General features: G+C 35.9%; 1 protein-coding gene across 2 annotated transcripts in view; it reads left to right on the top strand.

Moving 5' to 3' along the window:
- Positions 1–16677, top strand: part of LOC104627904 (TBC1 domain family member 5-like) — a 65558-nt gene that overhangs the window by 40210 nt on the left and 8671 nt on the right. For both annotated transcript variants that reach the window (XM_010296306.1, XM_010296307.1), the window contains exons 3-7: positions 1964–2072; positions 3939–4028; positions 4128–4199; positions 7027–7094; positions 11702–11804. In XM_010296306.1, the coding sequence (XP_010294608.1) occupies positions 1964–2072; positions 3939–4028; positions 4128–4199; positions 7027–7094; positions 11702–11804 (442 nt within the window). The remainder of the gene's footprint in view (positions 1–1963; positions 2073–3938; positions 4029–4127; positions 4200–7026; positions 7095–11701; positions 11805–16677) is intronic.

The following is a 16677-nucleotide window of genomic DNA, read 5'->3' as shown; positions in this document are numbered from 1 at the left end:
GGTTACAATGACCAACGATGCCACAAAATTTACAGTGGCAAATGAAGAATATTATACATGATAGAAAAAGAAAGGTTACTTAGATAGGCATAACATACTGTAGTTGCTGAAGTATAAATGACTGTGAAAGAAAGGGCCAGATTTTTCTCAAGCTGCGTCTGCTATATGCCATACGTTGTATTTAAAGGAGAGAGAATCATGGTAAACAATCGTAGGCAGCTCACTGCAGAAGGTGAGGATATATGGGAGATGGGGAGCCAGTGAAATGACCAGATAGTCTTTCTGACTTGGAAAATGAGGAATGTGGCAAGAAGGTAGGAAGCTGCCCCACACCATTGGAGTTACTTGCTGCTATTTTGGTCACTTGGGAATACTGGCAGTTGGCAGAAGCTGAAGGCAGCCCTAACGCCTGCAAGCTAATGCTGCTTGAGTTGTCTTTGTCCTTGTCTAGAGTGCCTTCGCTTTTCAAAGTAGTTAATATCAAGGCCCAGAAGTAAACACCCATTTTTTTTAGAAAACAGTCCTAGCTGAAAGGTGGTGCGTTCACAAACACAATGCTTCTGGATTGTAAGTTCATTCCTGTCTCAGAGGAACAGAACCATAATTGCCTAGTTTGCTGAGTCCGTTCCCCAACTATTCCCAGCAACTGTGTCATATAATTCTGTTCTGAAACTGAACAAGTTTTATCTAAAAAAGGTTTTAAAAAAAAGTCACCTCCACAACTCAGCTTAAAAGGCTGAAAACTATCTAATTCTAGCTTGCCTATATTTAGGGCAGTTTGCAAAACCAGAGTTTCTTGGTATTTAGTGTAACCCCACTCTGTGACCCGCTTTAGCGAAGGAAGGTCACCTGAGATCTTACCCTGCAGTCACAATAGTAGTTTCCCTCTTTCTGGTTTCATTTGGTCTCCCAGGGAGAAGTAATAGTCTCCCATGTGACAGTGGGAGAGGGAGATGTTCACCTTAAGAACATGCATTGAAAATAAATCTGAAACACATTTCCTAGCACATAACCCAGCTCTTTACATTGAAATTACCCTTTGGATTTTGGAGTGGTTGCAGGTCTGTGAGCAAGTCTTGGGCTACTAAGACCATCAAATGGCTTATCCTGTTCTTGAGATTCGTTTCAGTAGAAGGTGCAGGAAATATAGGTTTAATTCTTTTATTCAAACTCAGTAGATGGTTTGGGACAATTAATTTCCAATTGTTTCCCAGTAGAGCAGATTTACTTGTATATTAATGAGGCACAGGTGTTAGGCCCCTGGTGCCTGCATGCCTGGGAGGCATATTTAGGTTGTTTATCTAGTCAGCCATAGGTACTGCAAGGTACTCAAGCTTGCCTGTAACAGTTTATACAGTGAGGCTTTTTAATTTTTTGATGTTTTTTTAAATTTGCTAGCACCTGTTAAAATTTTAAAACTGATCATGTAGAAAGAAGTAGGAGTGATTTCAATAGTAAATAGCACTAAATGTTAAAGAAAGTCATCTTCTATTATGCTTAACTGCCCAGCTTGACATTAAGAAGAAGAGAAGGTTCATTTAAGCAAATATGTCATGTGAGGAGCTAATACAGTCAACAGTATACTTTTCTGTTGCATATTTTTGGAATAGGTACTTCTTTGTCTACAGCTGAAACATGAATGTGCTTATATTAATATTCATTTTTCTTGTTTATTCACTGAACTGCAGTACCAACATTTTAGAGGAAATGGAATAGCCTCCATAGACATTATGAATTTCAGTAGCTGGCATAATTATAGCGATCTACATATTCATTAAATCCAAAGAAGAAATGTGTCCAAAAAGACAGCCATGCGTTTAGAAATGGTACACAACTAAATATATACATTTTAAAAAGTTCTTTTCCTCTGCTTATCCAAAATTGTGTAGTGTCATATAGTCCTTAAATCAGCTAAGACTTTTTTTTTTGTTTAAATGTTCATTCCTTTTGCTTTTGCATGCAGTAAAGAATGGGAAGAACTATTTGTAAACAACAATTACTTGGCAACTATACGGCTGAAGGGGATTAATGGGCAGCTGAGAAGCAGCAGGTTCCGTAGTGTTTGCTGGAAGGTAAGAAGAGAAAATATTTATTTACAGTTTGTGGTTGCAATATATCAACACATTACCTGATGCGCTGGAAGATTATTGATGCAAAGAATCATGAATTTTCCAAGAGACTTCATCCCAATGTTTTCCTACTCATTTTTATAATTCATAGGACATTTGCTAATCATACCGAGTTGCCTTAAAGCTGAATTGTGGGTGATAGCAGAAGATTCCTAGGAAAGAATCTCTTTGTGCTGGGTGGTGTGTTTAGAATTGAGTGCCACACAGCCATTTCTCTTCTCAGTCTCCATGCAGTGAAGTCATGCACTGGAAATAAAAAGGAAGTTTGTCTCACAATTTATGTTCTGTGGAACTTGGGACTCCTTTAAAGTCAGTCTGATGCCTCTGCTAGCAGCCTTTCCCAGTCAATTGAGATGATGAGGACCAATCCATCTTGTAAAGACCGGATAGCGAGGGAAGACAGGTCTTCCAATCTTAAAACACAACAGGTCCTCAGAGGTCTCGTCCTGTATTTTTTAAAAGTTGTGGGGGAAGGAAGAGAGAAAGAAAGCAAAGTAATACTGAGATGCTATATGAAGTCCAAAAGAATTTTGTTGCACTGGCATCAGGTCTTCTGTTCTGCACTAACTCTAATAGTAGAGAAGATTTTCCCTAGTAGAGATGCTGTGTGTTAACACTGATAATTTAAATTACCTCACTTGGAATTTCTCAAGCTTCACTTTGGCACAAAGTCCTATAAAAATAAAATTAAAATACTCTTTCTATATGAATGAAAGAAATTTGAAAATTGAAATTTGGAATTTGAAATGTAGGTAGCATTGAACAAATTTAAAGTTAATGAAAATACTTTCTTCAGGAAGCCAGATGAATATATGCCACCAGCATTGTTTTATCAGTCTGCTGTTTCTTGAGTGTCTAAATTAGGAGGCCATAACTCAAAACCCTGAACTAATAAAAGCATGAAGTCCCTCACTGTCCACTAATTAAATCAAGGAGTGCTTCTATTTTAGAAATAAGGCTGCTTTTATTTGCATGTCTGATATGGGTTAGGTCTCTATTTTAGACTGCCCATTTAAAAAATATTATCAATATTTTTGTTAACTTCTGAAATATTTCAGCATTTTTAATAATTTGGGAATGTTTTTTGTTTGTCAGTATTTACTGACATTTACAAATGTTTCATAACGCTGCATAAATAAAAATATTTAAAAAGCAAGAAAATACTCTTTTTTCCCGCTTATTTTATATGCAGTTAAATAGTATTTTCCCATAAATGTTTCTTTCGAATCCTTTTTAAACAGAAATGTGAAAGATCTGAGATGTAGGCATTCTCAAGGACTTTTTGCAAAATCGGCTCTTTTAACTGTCTTTCAGAATTCTAGAACATGTTACTTTTCTGTAGACTAAGATTTTCCCTTTCCACATTCCTTAGGTAGAGTATAGCTCTGAGTGCTTAGTTTCTGCTCTGCTTTCATTTTTGGTTTTAAGCATGTTGCATTAGCTCATCAGTGTTGTGTAAATAGCTTTAAGTTTTGTATATTTATTTTCATCTCTTTGCATTGTGTTTCTGCCATGGAAGTCTCGATCAGCTTGATGGAAGTTGTGACAGTTTACAAAGCTTGAGTTTGTGGCTTCAGGTTTTTTTAATGCTTTATATCCTACCTTAGAACTGTTATTGTTTCTAGCCTCTTGTTTATTGACTGGAAAGTACTAAAGCCAAGAGTATTTTATAGGTCTTCGCTTTCTTCTGCTTAAGTGTAGAGTACTTGCTCCTCGTTTCTGAGGTGGCTTATGCTGTCTGGTAGGATTTATATGAAAAGCTATGTTAAATCGATTAAACTTAATGGATTTGTTTTGTTTTGTTGGTAGTTATTTCTGGAGGTTCTACCCCAAGACAGAAGTCAATGGATTAAAACCACGTCAGACTCAAGAACTTCTTATAGTAAGATCAAAGAAATTGTAAGTTGGTACAAAATACTCTACTCTCACGCACTGACATAGGTATTGACACTTAAAATATAACAGAAGAGGATTTGACTTTTTTCTGTTTTTACCCAGCACATTACAAACCCTCGGAAAGCAGGACAGCAAGATCTGATAATCAACAACCCACTCTCTCAGGACGAGGGGGTAAGTTGACCCTTGATTCTATCAACATATGTGCTACTAAAATTCTCATCATCATCATCCTGACACAAGTGAATTCTTGCTGAAGAAGGAAAAACGGCAGGTGCTAAAATCTCCCTTCTAAATTTCCAAACTGATTTGTGTTAACAGTGATTCACAGGCTCTGCTGAACAACCAGAAATGTTAATTTCTAAGTTAATATTCTGATTTTTCAGGGCTTATCACAGGGAAGGCTGTGATGAACAAAAAATCAGTGCTGGACTGTAAGTCCAGGTTCACAGCATATCCTTTCTTTGACTGATAGGCTTTTTTATTGCTGTTTTCATTTTATATGCAAAATGGCTCTAACTGGAGGAGTGTTTAAATAGTCAATATGAAGAGAATGCTATTAACAGCAAATACTGAAAAGCCTTCCTCTGGAAGACTGCTCAGCCTTGGAAGTTCTTCTCCAGCAAAAATAGACTTGTTATACGTCTGAGTTGTATACATACTGAGTTAATGTTTAAAGCACCAGGCTGCAAGATATGCATTTACTCCAGCGTTTTTAATTCTTTTTCTTTATACAGTTAAAAGAAGCAAAAGTTTCTTGTCTAATCAGAAGGCAGCCAGCTGCAAAATGACAGATCCAAATTTTAAAGAAATACTGAAAATGTGGTAAAAGTATTTGGCCTGACTGTGATTAAGTGCAGAGCATCCAACTCTCACTGAAATTAATGGGACCTTCTAGTAGCTTGGTATTTTCAAAGTCATGACACTTTGATGAGGGTTTACATGTAGATTTGGGAGCTTAATTTGGGGCTTTTTTTTTTTTTTTTTACGCTACACTTTATTTTACCTGAAAAGATCTTAGCTATTTTACAAGACATATCTTTAAGTTTCTCCATTAATTATATTACCATTTCTGAAAATTCTTTTTTTATCACATTTTCAAAATAACTTAATACCAGGAAAATAAATTCTTTGGCTGCATTTAAGAGATTTACACCTGGCAAGGCTGTCACAGATATCTTTGCCGATACTGCTTGTGTTTCCATTTTGTTCACAAAAATGGAAGCCCATGTTTTGTTTGTATTTAGTGTTCTACTCTGCTTCATATTTAACATAGAAGGAGAAATGGGTTTGCTTGTGGAAACATGGAAGTATTGATTTTAGGCACGTTGGTGGCTATATGACTTTGGTGGCTGTATGACGGTATGACTGTGCGTGCCATCAAACCACTCTTGCATCCAGCTGGACACAAAGTTGTATCAAATGTAAAAGATTTAAAGTGTTTCTGCTGTAGTTTGTGATAATACACAGCAGCACAACCTTCTTTCTGCTTATGATGTCTTTAGGAGATAGAAGACAAAGGTTTACATGTCAGAGTATGTGGCAGGGATTTAATCTATAAAACAAAGCCACGGGTCAAACCAGGCATAGGAATGAAGAGCAAAGGCCTCGGTACCTCTGCAGTGACTTACTGTTTTACTCTTTCAGTGTCCTGGGTTTTTCTTCCTTTTCACAATGAAGATTCTGTTTCCTTCGTCCTTTGCTCTGATGGACCAGGGTGGGAGCAGGGACAGGGGTGTTTTAAAATGTGATCTAGCTGCATAAAAGGAGCTGCAGGTTAGAAAGGTACTAGTTTTACATAGGACATTGTCAAGGATATACGTACTTTTTAAGGTTGGGGTTTTTTTCATACTTGTAACACAAATAGAGAAGCTAATTAACACTTCCTTTTTTGTTATTTTACCTTCCTTCTGCTAGATAACATTAATTTGTGTTCTCTTTCTTTCTGTGGAGCATAAGCCACCATGGCAATGAATTGTTTACTGGGGAGCAAGAAATTCTGGAAGGCTTGTAGCCACTCTCTTTGTACAGTATTTCATTCACTGGTGCTGCTGCTATCTGAAAACTAATCTGTATGGAAAGACTGCGATAGATTTTGTTCTCTCTGTATTTTGATCAATATGTCCAAGCTACCATCCCTTTACAATAAAGAATAGGCTTTACAATACTTTTTCTGGAGCATACAAACAACATTTGCTGACTTATTTCAGGTTAGGTTTTGCAAAATATTGGTAAACAAGGCATGGAAACCAAAGAAAATTGAAATGTTCATAAGCACAGATATAGAAGAAGCTAAACCTAGTTCAAACTCCTTTTTTTTTTTTTTTTTTTTTTTTTTTTTAATGTTGACAGTGAGGCTTACATACCTTGGGTTTCCCTATCAGAACTTTTTTAGAATAGCAAGTCTTGATCTGCACTGTGTATATGTACCATTAGAATGATGCCATTTTCAAATTTGATCATCATACATTCCTTATTCGATTCTGCCTCCACTAAGACAAACTAGGTAACTTCAAAATTCAAGTAATTTCTTACTATGGAAATTATAGCAGCTTCCAATTGGAGTCCGTACATGAATAGGACAAATGTAGTACAGTACAGTGATAGAGACCTTTTTCTGTGACTGAAATACTGAATTTTTTTTTTCAGTTTTGCTGCTGGTTCTGATAAGTTTGAATTTACTCTACCTTCCTAAATATTCTTCATAGACCCTTTACAAGTAACTCACAGACCTGCAGCCATCCAGTGAGCAAATGGAGTGAGCCTGGAAGAAGGATCCAGGGACTTGAATGTTTTCATCTCTGATCTAAACTGAATTTCTCAGATACGTTGGGCTGGTCACCAACATTCTTTTTCACCTATAAAATATTGATATACCTATCTGCCAGAAATGTTGAGGATTAATTAGTTAATATTTGTACAGTACTTTGCTAATGCAGTATATAAGTCTTAAGTATTAGTAGAAGTCTCTGCTTCATACAATTATTTTTCCTTATTTCAGAGTCTTTGGAATAAATTTTTCCAGGATAAAGAGCTTCGAGCAATGATTGAACAAGATGTGACAAGAACGTATGTAGATCTTTAAGGAAATTTCTATATATAAATTTAGATTCTGCTTTTTTATGTGGTATACATTATATGGTGTTTTCTTTACTTCGGTTAGTGTAAATGTCAGGATTGTGGTACATGAATGTGTAGAAACATACATTAAATGTATAAAAATACAGCTTTCTTTGAGTGAAAAATGAGAAAATCGAGTTAAACATTAAACCCTGGAGATTTATTGGTATCATTGAAGAAAAGCTCTTCTAAATTAAGATATTAGGAAATGTATTACTATGTGAAATTTAAAGTAGAGTTTTCCACATGAAGCAAAAAGGAGGTAAGAGAAATTGAAAGGTCTTGCAACTAAATTATGATCATAATAAAAGATTGAACAGATGACTTTATTTAATTCTTAACACTTATTCAATCAATAATAAAAAAAGCAGTTTGTAATTAGTAGGGGAAATGTCACTCATCTAGAGAAGTGAAGCATTTCTATTTTTATTTATCTAGTGTTGTCACATATGCCTTTTAAAAATTGTCCTAATATTACTGTGATTTTCATCTTCTTGGCCCTCAGGTCATTCCTGTTTCATTTCAGGAACTTGTTTGAGTTAGAACACTCAGTTCCTGAAAACATTTCTTCCCAGAGTGGAAGCATTGACTGATGTGTAAATCTAATTAAATTCAATTACTGGTTTGCTACCATGTGAAATTTTACTGTATTGCAAATATTTTTCCTTATACCTTGAAAAAAGGGGTGGTAGTCGTAGATTCTGCAAATCCCAAGCTCACACATTTTCATTTACAGAAACGAAGTCATGCAGAAGAAATCATTGCTCTCTGGTTTTGGAGTATTTTATATGTCTGTCCCTAGACCCATTCTTGAATGCATTTTGCCATGAGATGTATAATTAAAATCTGAGTATGCTTTCATGTGCATTCTCACAGATGGTATTTTTTTGTTTGTTAAAGGAAACAGTTCAGGATGTTCTAAGATTAAAATATATACGTAGCTAAACCATAATTGGAGAATGAAAAGTTGTATTGAGGTTATGTTGGATGTAAGACTGTTATTTAAAAAAAAAAAAAAAAAAATATATATATATACACACACAAAGTCCAGGCTCTCGCTCTGGCAAATGGCAGAGGGAGTAATAGTCACTAATATCAGTAATACTGATTAAAGACATTTCCATTTATGTATTTATACAAAATAATGTCTAGCATTATTTGTAGTAGTATTTTTATATATTAGTCTACCTACTTTCTGCTTCGAGAGTAACAATCACAGTTTAGGACAGTGCAAGCTCCGTGAAGATGAGTAGTGGTGAGTGCTGCTGTTTCAAACTCCGGATCTCCCAAAGAACAAAAAAAACCCAAACCACCCATAAAAAAGGTAGTGGAGAAGCCACTAGGGCAGCTACATCTTTCCTAAGCACATAGAAGAGATGGGAAGAAACAGCAATTCGTTAAGTTTGAACACAGGAGACAAAATCTAGTTTCTGTGTAAGAGGAGGGACTGCTGGAAGTGAGTTACTATTACTCTTTACCAAATCTTTGCAGTTTGCAAGAGCATCTTCCATTTTTTCTGGTTTAGTAGCTTTCCCCATTCCAGCTGAGTAACAGGGTTGGGGAGTGACAGGGGATGGCATGTGCTCATGAAAGAAAATATGGTCACTCCGTGGCTGTGGTTAAGAGCCTCATTTCTGTCTGCCATGGTATTTGTTTCATAAAGTACTTGTGCATCCTTTTATTTGGTTGCCAGCCAGCCTAGGTTTCTTCTGCGTCAAAGTCTGTTGGACTCTGGTGTAGGGCCCCTAACTGGCCTAAAAGAGTCTTTTAAAAAACGATAACTAACGTGCACTCGTCTTCACTTTCAGAAAGCAGGAACTTGAATGTGCTGTTGTTTAATTGTAGCAGTTGTGGTAAAACAGTCTAGCAAAATTCCCATGTCCTTATGCAGTCTTTCTCAGAAATGTAATTAAATATAATACTCTAGTGCTCATGAAATGTATTCTTACCTTGCCTGGTTTGACGATTCTGTATTTCTAAAACAGGGCTTTAATCATAAAATGACATTCTCCATAAAAATCCATCCTGAACTGATAGTTCCCTCAGGATCTCTTGTATTTACATTTACTGTAATTAATACTTCAGCCAGCTTATCCCTGAGTTCGTTATTATCCTTTCTGTCACAATCTCTGGTATTACTAGATCCTCACAGATATCTCTGTGTATTTTTGAGTTTTCTTTGTTAGTCTTCTCTTCCTAAACTTCATAGGGCAGGCCTGAATAACAGTCCTTCAGAAATAATCTCTTCAAACCCCTAAATTATGTCGATTACCATCTGCTCTAATGCACTTTTGGTCTCGGCTGTGTCCTTCTTTTACAGTAATATGATTAGTATAAGTGCACACAAGTTTCCAAATGTTGGTCTACCGTTACCCCCACCAGGTGCCAGGAAAATGTTACACCCTCATCCCAACACCTTTCTCAGGACTTAGCATTGCTTTGCTCAAGCCATGGTGTCTCCTCTGCCTTGGCTCTCGATTTAGGTCCTTCGTCCAAGGATTTCAAAGCACCTTTCTAGCCTTAATGAGTTATGTTTCTGTGCTTACCTGTCATCACCTCTGTGAGATGACCACAGTAATTATTAACACTAATAGTTTTATCTGAAGTAATTCATTATAATTCCCTATATTGTTTCGCTGTAACAGGCTTTACAACAGCCTTAATATAACTGGTCTAAAGTTTAGCATTGTAGCTCAGACTTGAGAAGCAGGAAAAACAAAATTGGCTTGAAGAAACCTTATCTGCAATCCATGTGATTTCATTTTAAATCTGACAATACTATAGCCTTTATTTCAGCAATGTAGCCTGAGGCCTGCCGTTGTTGTCTTCTGTTTTCTTCCTGAAAACAGAAGTACTATTCTGTTAGTTTCTAACTTTACCTTTTCCTTTCTCTTCAGTATTCTACCTTTCCAGATTTTTTCTTGTTTTATTTGTTATTGATCTATATAGCTGAATGTGGTTTAGGACAGTTACTTTATGAAACAATTTTTGCCATCCAGTTATTTCTTCAGTAAGCATGAAAACACTTTTGTTTGTGCACTTATTCAGTAAAGTACGTCCTGCATAACCACTTTATTTTCTACGTCTGTCAGTGAAGGAGCAGGATGCGCAGGTGAGAGTTGCTTCAGAATTCTTAGAGATTGTAAATATTTACATTTTCCTGGATTATAAGTAGATAACAGGATTTTCCCAGAACGCTTTTTCCCTTATTCTCTCACTTGATCCATGTATTCTATTTCACTTAAAGGATATTTTCCCTGACAGTGTATCAAATGATGTCTTAATTGTAAAGTTTGTTTGAGACAGCTACTAAAGACACTAAAATGCCTAATTATGTTGCATCACAAAAGATGCCAGTAACATGTATTGCAGCTTAGGATACTCAAATCCTGTCAATTATGAGATATTTTAATAATTTTATCATTAAAATGCTAATCATTTTTCAAATGTTCATGAAGTATTGAACCCTTGTGTATATACTTCTGACATACTCTTCTTTTTTCCATTTTATTCCAGTTTTGAACTGGAAATTTTACAAACTTCCTTAACATATTGTAGCTCTTGTACTCTTCCCTTGCCCAACTTTTATCTTGAGAAAAATGAAGAGCAGGGCTAAGCACTATTCATGAAACTGCAGGGCAGACTGATGATCCAGTGACAGCTGCCAACCTAACACAGATTAAGAAAACAGGAGCATATGATAAAAAATATGTTTTTTATCTATGGAGATTTGATCTTCGGTGCTTATTTTTTCCAGTACCTGAATCAAATTAATCAAAGATAACTGTTTGCAACAGTTTTGGTTTTAACTGACTTTGTTTGATGGAAGAAGTGTCTGCCTGGATTTTTTAATCGGGCTCCTTTTCTAAGTGTTCCTAGCAAGTTTTAAATTGATTGGTAAAGGACTGACTATCAGTGGAGCACAGTCCTGGAGTTAAGTTACTATTGGGATGCTGTGCCACCTGGGACCAGAATGATCTTCTGGGCTGCTAGGTTTGGCAGTAAGAGTCTGAGTGCAAGGAGCAGAGGGTAGATCTTTGCTTCAGCCATTGCCTCTCATTCTGTCTCCTTTCATTGTGCTTCAATTCAACTTGTTTTCATGACATGGAGGAGCAAAGTAACCTGATTCTTTAGGCAGGAACATACTTGTATGGTACATCATTTTATTTTGATTAGATTCTCCAAATCATTCATTTTCAGTGGATTGGCTGTTTGTAAGAAGTTGACAATTAAAACAATCTGCCATTGTATTTCATTCTTGCAGATCTCTAGTTTTCATAATATTAAAAGGGATTACTTATTTAAATATAACTGGTGATATCGTCATATCTATGTAGCTGACTGATATGTATTAAAGAACATGGTTCAGAATTTTGGTTGCAAAACAAATGTAACAAGTGTTTAGAAGTATTCTTACTCTAGCAGCACCTACAATTCAGAGAGTGGTGGGAAAACAAACGAGGGAGGTGCTGTCTTACCTAAAACCATTTCTAGAAGACCAGTGACAGATTCTGTGCGCTATGTTGTTTATTTTTGCTGTATTTCTTCATTTTCAGCTTTCCTGAAATGCAGTATTTCCAGCAAGAGAATGTGAGGAAAATTCTTACAGATGTTCTGTTCTGCTACGCCAGAGAAAATGAGCAGCTGCTTTATAAACAGGTAATGAAAATACTGTACAGGTGGCATTCATTGACTCAACATTTTCTATACAGTTTGACAAGAATGTAGTTCTGTTGTATCTGAAGTTGTATCATAATACTAACGTAATCAAAGAGCTGGTTGTCAGCTGGATAGTAAGAAAAGTAAGCTCATTGAATAACATATGCATTTTCCTCATAATACAGTACCTCAGATTGTTTTCTTTAAGGTTGCTAACTTCAAAATTCTTTATAAACAAACATCTTTTTCTTCAATGTTGGTTAAGAAAGGAAAAAAAAAAAAAGGCTTTCTCTGCTTCAGTAAAGAAAGAAAGCATGCAACAGGATTAAAAATGGTACTGAATAATCAAAAAACATAAATAGTGACTTCTGAAATTTAGGCCCAGTTTACTATTTTAAGTTTTATGCAGTGTTTTAGGTTCTTCAAAGCGCGAAAGCCATGCTGTATGTTAGCAAATAGATCCTTTGTCTAACCCTGTAGCATCCCAATACAATGCAGCTGACAAAGGCCTCTTGACTGAAAGATAAGCGTGCTACGAATACCGCTTTTACAGTGTTACCTAAAGGAGAACCTGCTCCAACCGTTTTTGATAAAAGAGTAAAGAAAGCCTTAAAGCTTCACTAACTATGCATCCATATGGAATGCAGGCTAAATTAATGTAACATTTGTTCTGAAGTTTTTGAAGAGAATATAAGCTTCATATTAAATTAAATTAATATAGCAAGATCAATATGCAGATTATCAACATAAATATATTTGTTTCTTCTGGCAATTAATTGTAGGAAGAGTAGGGACTGACAAACTGAGGGATATTCTGTATGCATGCACAAAGGATAGGATAAACTGTAAAGCAGCAAACTTTTAAGTAGACAGAAAATTTTTCATGACAAAAATACAGAGGTTTAGTAAATGTGAAGATTTTTAGAAGAGACTGTATGCTTTCAGGTATGGCCTGTGACCACCCTTTCTTCAATCCCAGAAATTAGTGGAGTTCTGTGAAAAAAAGACACATAGGAGTCGAAGGAACAGTTGCTTCTGAAGAACTGTCTGACAGATTATATCAAAAATCAAATACAGAGTTATCAAACATATGAAATCTATCAGCTGGTTATTTCTCATGTTTGACAGACTGTGAGCAAGGAATAGTCTTGCATGAGAACAAGAAAAAAAGAGATCTGTGAACTTATCTTGAAGGGCACTGCTAAAGAAAACACTTCAGCAGTATTCAGCCTCCCCTTTCTAGTGAATAGAGGCCAGAGTAGGGATGACGGGAAAATGGAAGAACACATTCCAGCTAATTTAGTCTATCATTTATTGAACAAGAAGTATTATTTTACTCTTTGATATGACTTAAAAGGACTTAATTACCCTCTGCTCATATTTAAAATCCTCTTGATTCCTTACCAAGAAATAATACCTTTCTACATAAGGATGGAATATTTAGCCAGATCAAATTTAAAAAAAAAAAGCCCTGAGTTTCATCACAAGCTGTTAAAGCTATTATTTTCTACTAGGTGACACCCCGTTTAACATAGACCATATTGTTAATAGTTATGGGATTTTATTGAATTAATGAGACTGTTATCATGTAGTAGAATGTCTTGCTGAGTTAATTGAAACTGCAGAGATTATATAAATGGTATTAATGAACTTTGACTGCCTGATGCCTCAGCTTTAATAAAGACTGCTTGGTGGGCTAAATGAACATAGGCAGATAAAAGAACAGGTTCAATTTTGCGAGCCTACAGGCTGTTGACAAAGAAAACTTCTTTACCTCTGTTTTCAACTGGTGTGCATCAATAGTGCAGTAATTCCAGGAAGGGGTTGCCACAGAACTAAGGGGAGAGGTGACGTGCAGAAAATGAAATAAATTTGGATCATGAAAAGCTTGATTTAATCTCTCTGAAGTGTGTTCAGTACATCACCCAAGTCTTGTGGTGCTGTGCCAAGTCCACAAAGTAGCAAATGCTTTTGGTTTTCCTCTCTTGTTGTGAGCATGTGTAACTTTCATTAGGAGCTTTTCCCTTTTCTTACCTCATTGTAAAAAGGTGGGTTTGGGTTTTTTTTTTTTAATTAATGCTCCTGTGAGCTTATTAGTAAAAATTCTGCTTTTTTGTCCCTGTGTACATCTCTTTTTAGATAACATTTCTTTCATGTTTATCAATACTCTTCTCTCAATTAGCTAATAGGAAATAGACCTGCTGTTGGTGACAGGTTATGGTTTTGTCTCTCTTTTAGCAAATACCTATGTTGCAGTCAATCTTCCTCTCCTACTATTTTTATTGGTTCTGTTTTTACCATTACCTCAAGCCCCACTTCCCATAATAGTTTCCACTACATCAAAGCCTAGCTTATTTTCTTGAAAATAATGAAGGTAAACATTAATTCATCAATAACAGATCACCTCCAAGCTGCTCCCTCCACAGTGATCTGAATACAAAGCCCAAATTAAGGAGTTTGTCTTCATATTCAGTATCTATCATAGGACTGGTCCTGTTATTCTCTGTGAGAATTCCTCTGTCTCATTTGTATGATGACATACAACAGCTACATTTGATATTAGAATTATAACACTTGGCCAGTAAATGAAAACTTATACTTCTGTTTGTCAGCATCTGTGTAGGACCAGATATTTCTCTTTCAAATTATTTGGAAAAAGTTATAGTTCCTTGACAGTTTGCATATTTCTAAATGTAAATAAAGTCTATCTGAAGTTTACAACATTTTACTGAAACTATTACATAGCATCAGCATACAGTCATACAAGAAGCAATCAATAATGTTTGCTTAATATGCATATATGCATGAAGGTTGTCTTTGTAGTAGGGTTTGTGGGTTTTTGACCAGCATGAAGTAACATTTTATTCAATAAGGAAAAAGATATTTCTGTCCCTAGTCAAATGGAGTAGAATGTTGTGAAGCTGTATTACAGATTTTAAAGACAGAATCCTCACTGGGATCACTGAATTTTTAAATAACAGCTGTAAATATAAAATCTAAAGAGAATAGTATATTGTACTTAAGAATATGTAAAAATTACTCTTAACATTTTTCTGTAAGACTGGTGCCAAAATTCTGGTCCTAGTTACACTGAAAAGAAATAGTGCCAATTAAACTAAATCACTAGGCTACCTATTGTTCACTCATGATTTGATTGCCCTTGGAGAAGTCAATATAATTTTGAAATACATTGATTTACTTTTCATTGTAGAAATGCTGTATTTCTGGTTTTCTTTCTAAACCATAGACTGTATTATGAAATCAATATTTTGTTGTAGCTGGGAAGTGTCATAAAATTATCTGAGCTCTGTCAACTTATTTATTAACACTAAAGAGTTTTAGTAAACTGCAGCATTGAAAAAAAAACTCTATGCATATTACACTGGTGGCTTTTCTTGCCAAGCTAAAAATCTCTAAACATTTGAAGTACTCTTATAACTGAAAGATCAGAGGTATCTTTTTGAAATCCTGATATTTCATCATCTGTTTGTTTTGTTTTTCTTGTATATGGGCAGCCACATTATGATTCTACTTTATTATAAAGTTGATATTATGTTGGAAGAATGTATGATGTGCTTTTATCTTTTATAACTAATTCTTATTTTATGTCCTCTTTCTTTTTCTTCAGCTTATATGTTTACAGTTTAGGTGGTAGTTTTATTAGATAGTCAGGTTTTTGTCATTTCCATTTCTCTTATTTCATGTTAGTATATAAGGGCGAATAAAAGACGAGACATGGAGGTGTTAATTAACCAAGGGCTGTGAGTATGTATGAAAACACAACCCAGGTTATCTACAGTTTATTTAAATATTTTTGCCACTTAAATATATCGTCTAACCCTGGACCTATCTCCCTGTCTCTCCTATTCCTTTCCCTTTTGGTATGACCATAAGACTTTCAGAAATCTAAAGTTGTCAGTTTGTAATCTAACCCTTATTGTTGTTTTTGGGAATGTTACATCGGCTCCTGAAAACAAGTGGCTACACTGGGTTTAATGGGTTTTTTTCCCCCTAGCTGAATTTCTATTTAGCCTTCATCTTTCAAAGTAATCCCTAAAGGTTCAGAAATAGTAAGAGAAAGCAAACATCCGAACTTCAGTGGTTTTGCTGTCTTTAACTTTGCCCAGTTAACTGACTGCTATTGCTGCAACCCTACAGTCGAGGCTATAACAGTCACCTCAGTCCTGAAGAAATTAAAATTAAATTTCCTCGGATTTCAGGTGATAGCACACAGAGAAATTTCTGAACATCTTTTTTTTTTTTCTTCAACACTGGTAGGTGTTGGAATTTCCTCTTACGAACAGATGAGGTTCACTAACATGTATCTGAGCACACTCAATATAGATAATGATCTAGAGGGGCCCTCCAGATCTACCTCTCTGCTCAGTTTGGACCACTTAAGGAAAATCCCCATTATTTCCAATAAAAGTTAAAGGGTTTTAGTAGTTAATGGATCTGTTTGAGACATATGAAGCTGATAAGCTAACTCCCTGATGTTGAATACTCCTTAGATGCTACATGGAATATCAATTGATACACCAGCAAAGCAGCAGTGTAGCTGCGCAAGCATGTGACTCTTTCATTGCTCACATCTGCCCGTCACTAAAGGGGCTGGAAAAGCAAGTGGAGAGGCTTCCTAGCTTGGAACTGCAAGCATAAAAGTACAACAGCTCCTGTTGTGGACCCATCATCTGACTCCTGACAGCAGCCCGAAATGCCTATGAGATTGATGGGCCAGCCCCTGTGGTCTTTCTGCCAACAGAAAGAGGATAGGCAAGATGGTCTTCCTGGTGGTCCTGTCTGCCCAGAGCAGTCACCTGGAGTTGGAACTGGGGCTGCAGTTGGTGAAGTAGTTGCACCTTTGAACTGGATG

Source organism: Phaethon lepturus, unplaced genomic scaffold (assembly GCF_000687285.1).
Source record: "Phaethon lepturus isolate BGI_N335 unplaced genomic scaffold, ASM68728v1 scaffold16201, whole genome shotgun sequence".
NCBI classification, from domain to species: Eukaryota; Metazoa; Chordata; class Aves; order Phaethontiformes; family Phaethontidae; genus Phaethon; species Phaethon lepturus.
The sequence above is the reverse complement of the archived record's forward strand: the minus strand, read 5'-3'. Positions and strand labels throughout refer to the sequence as shown.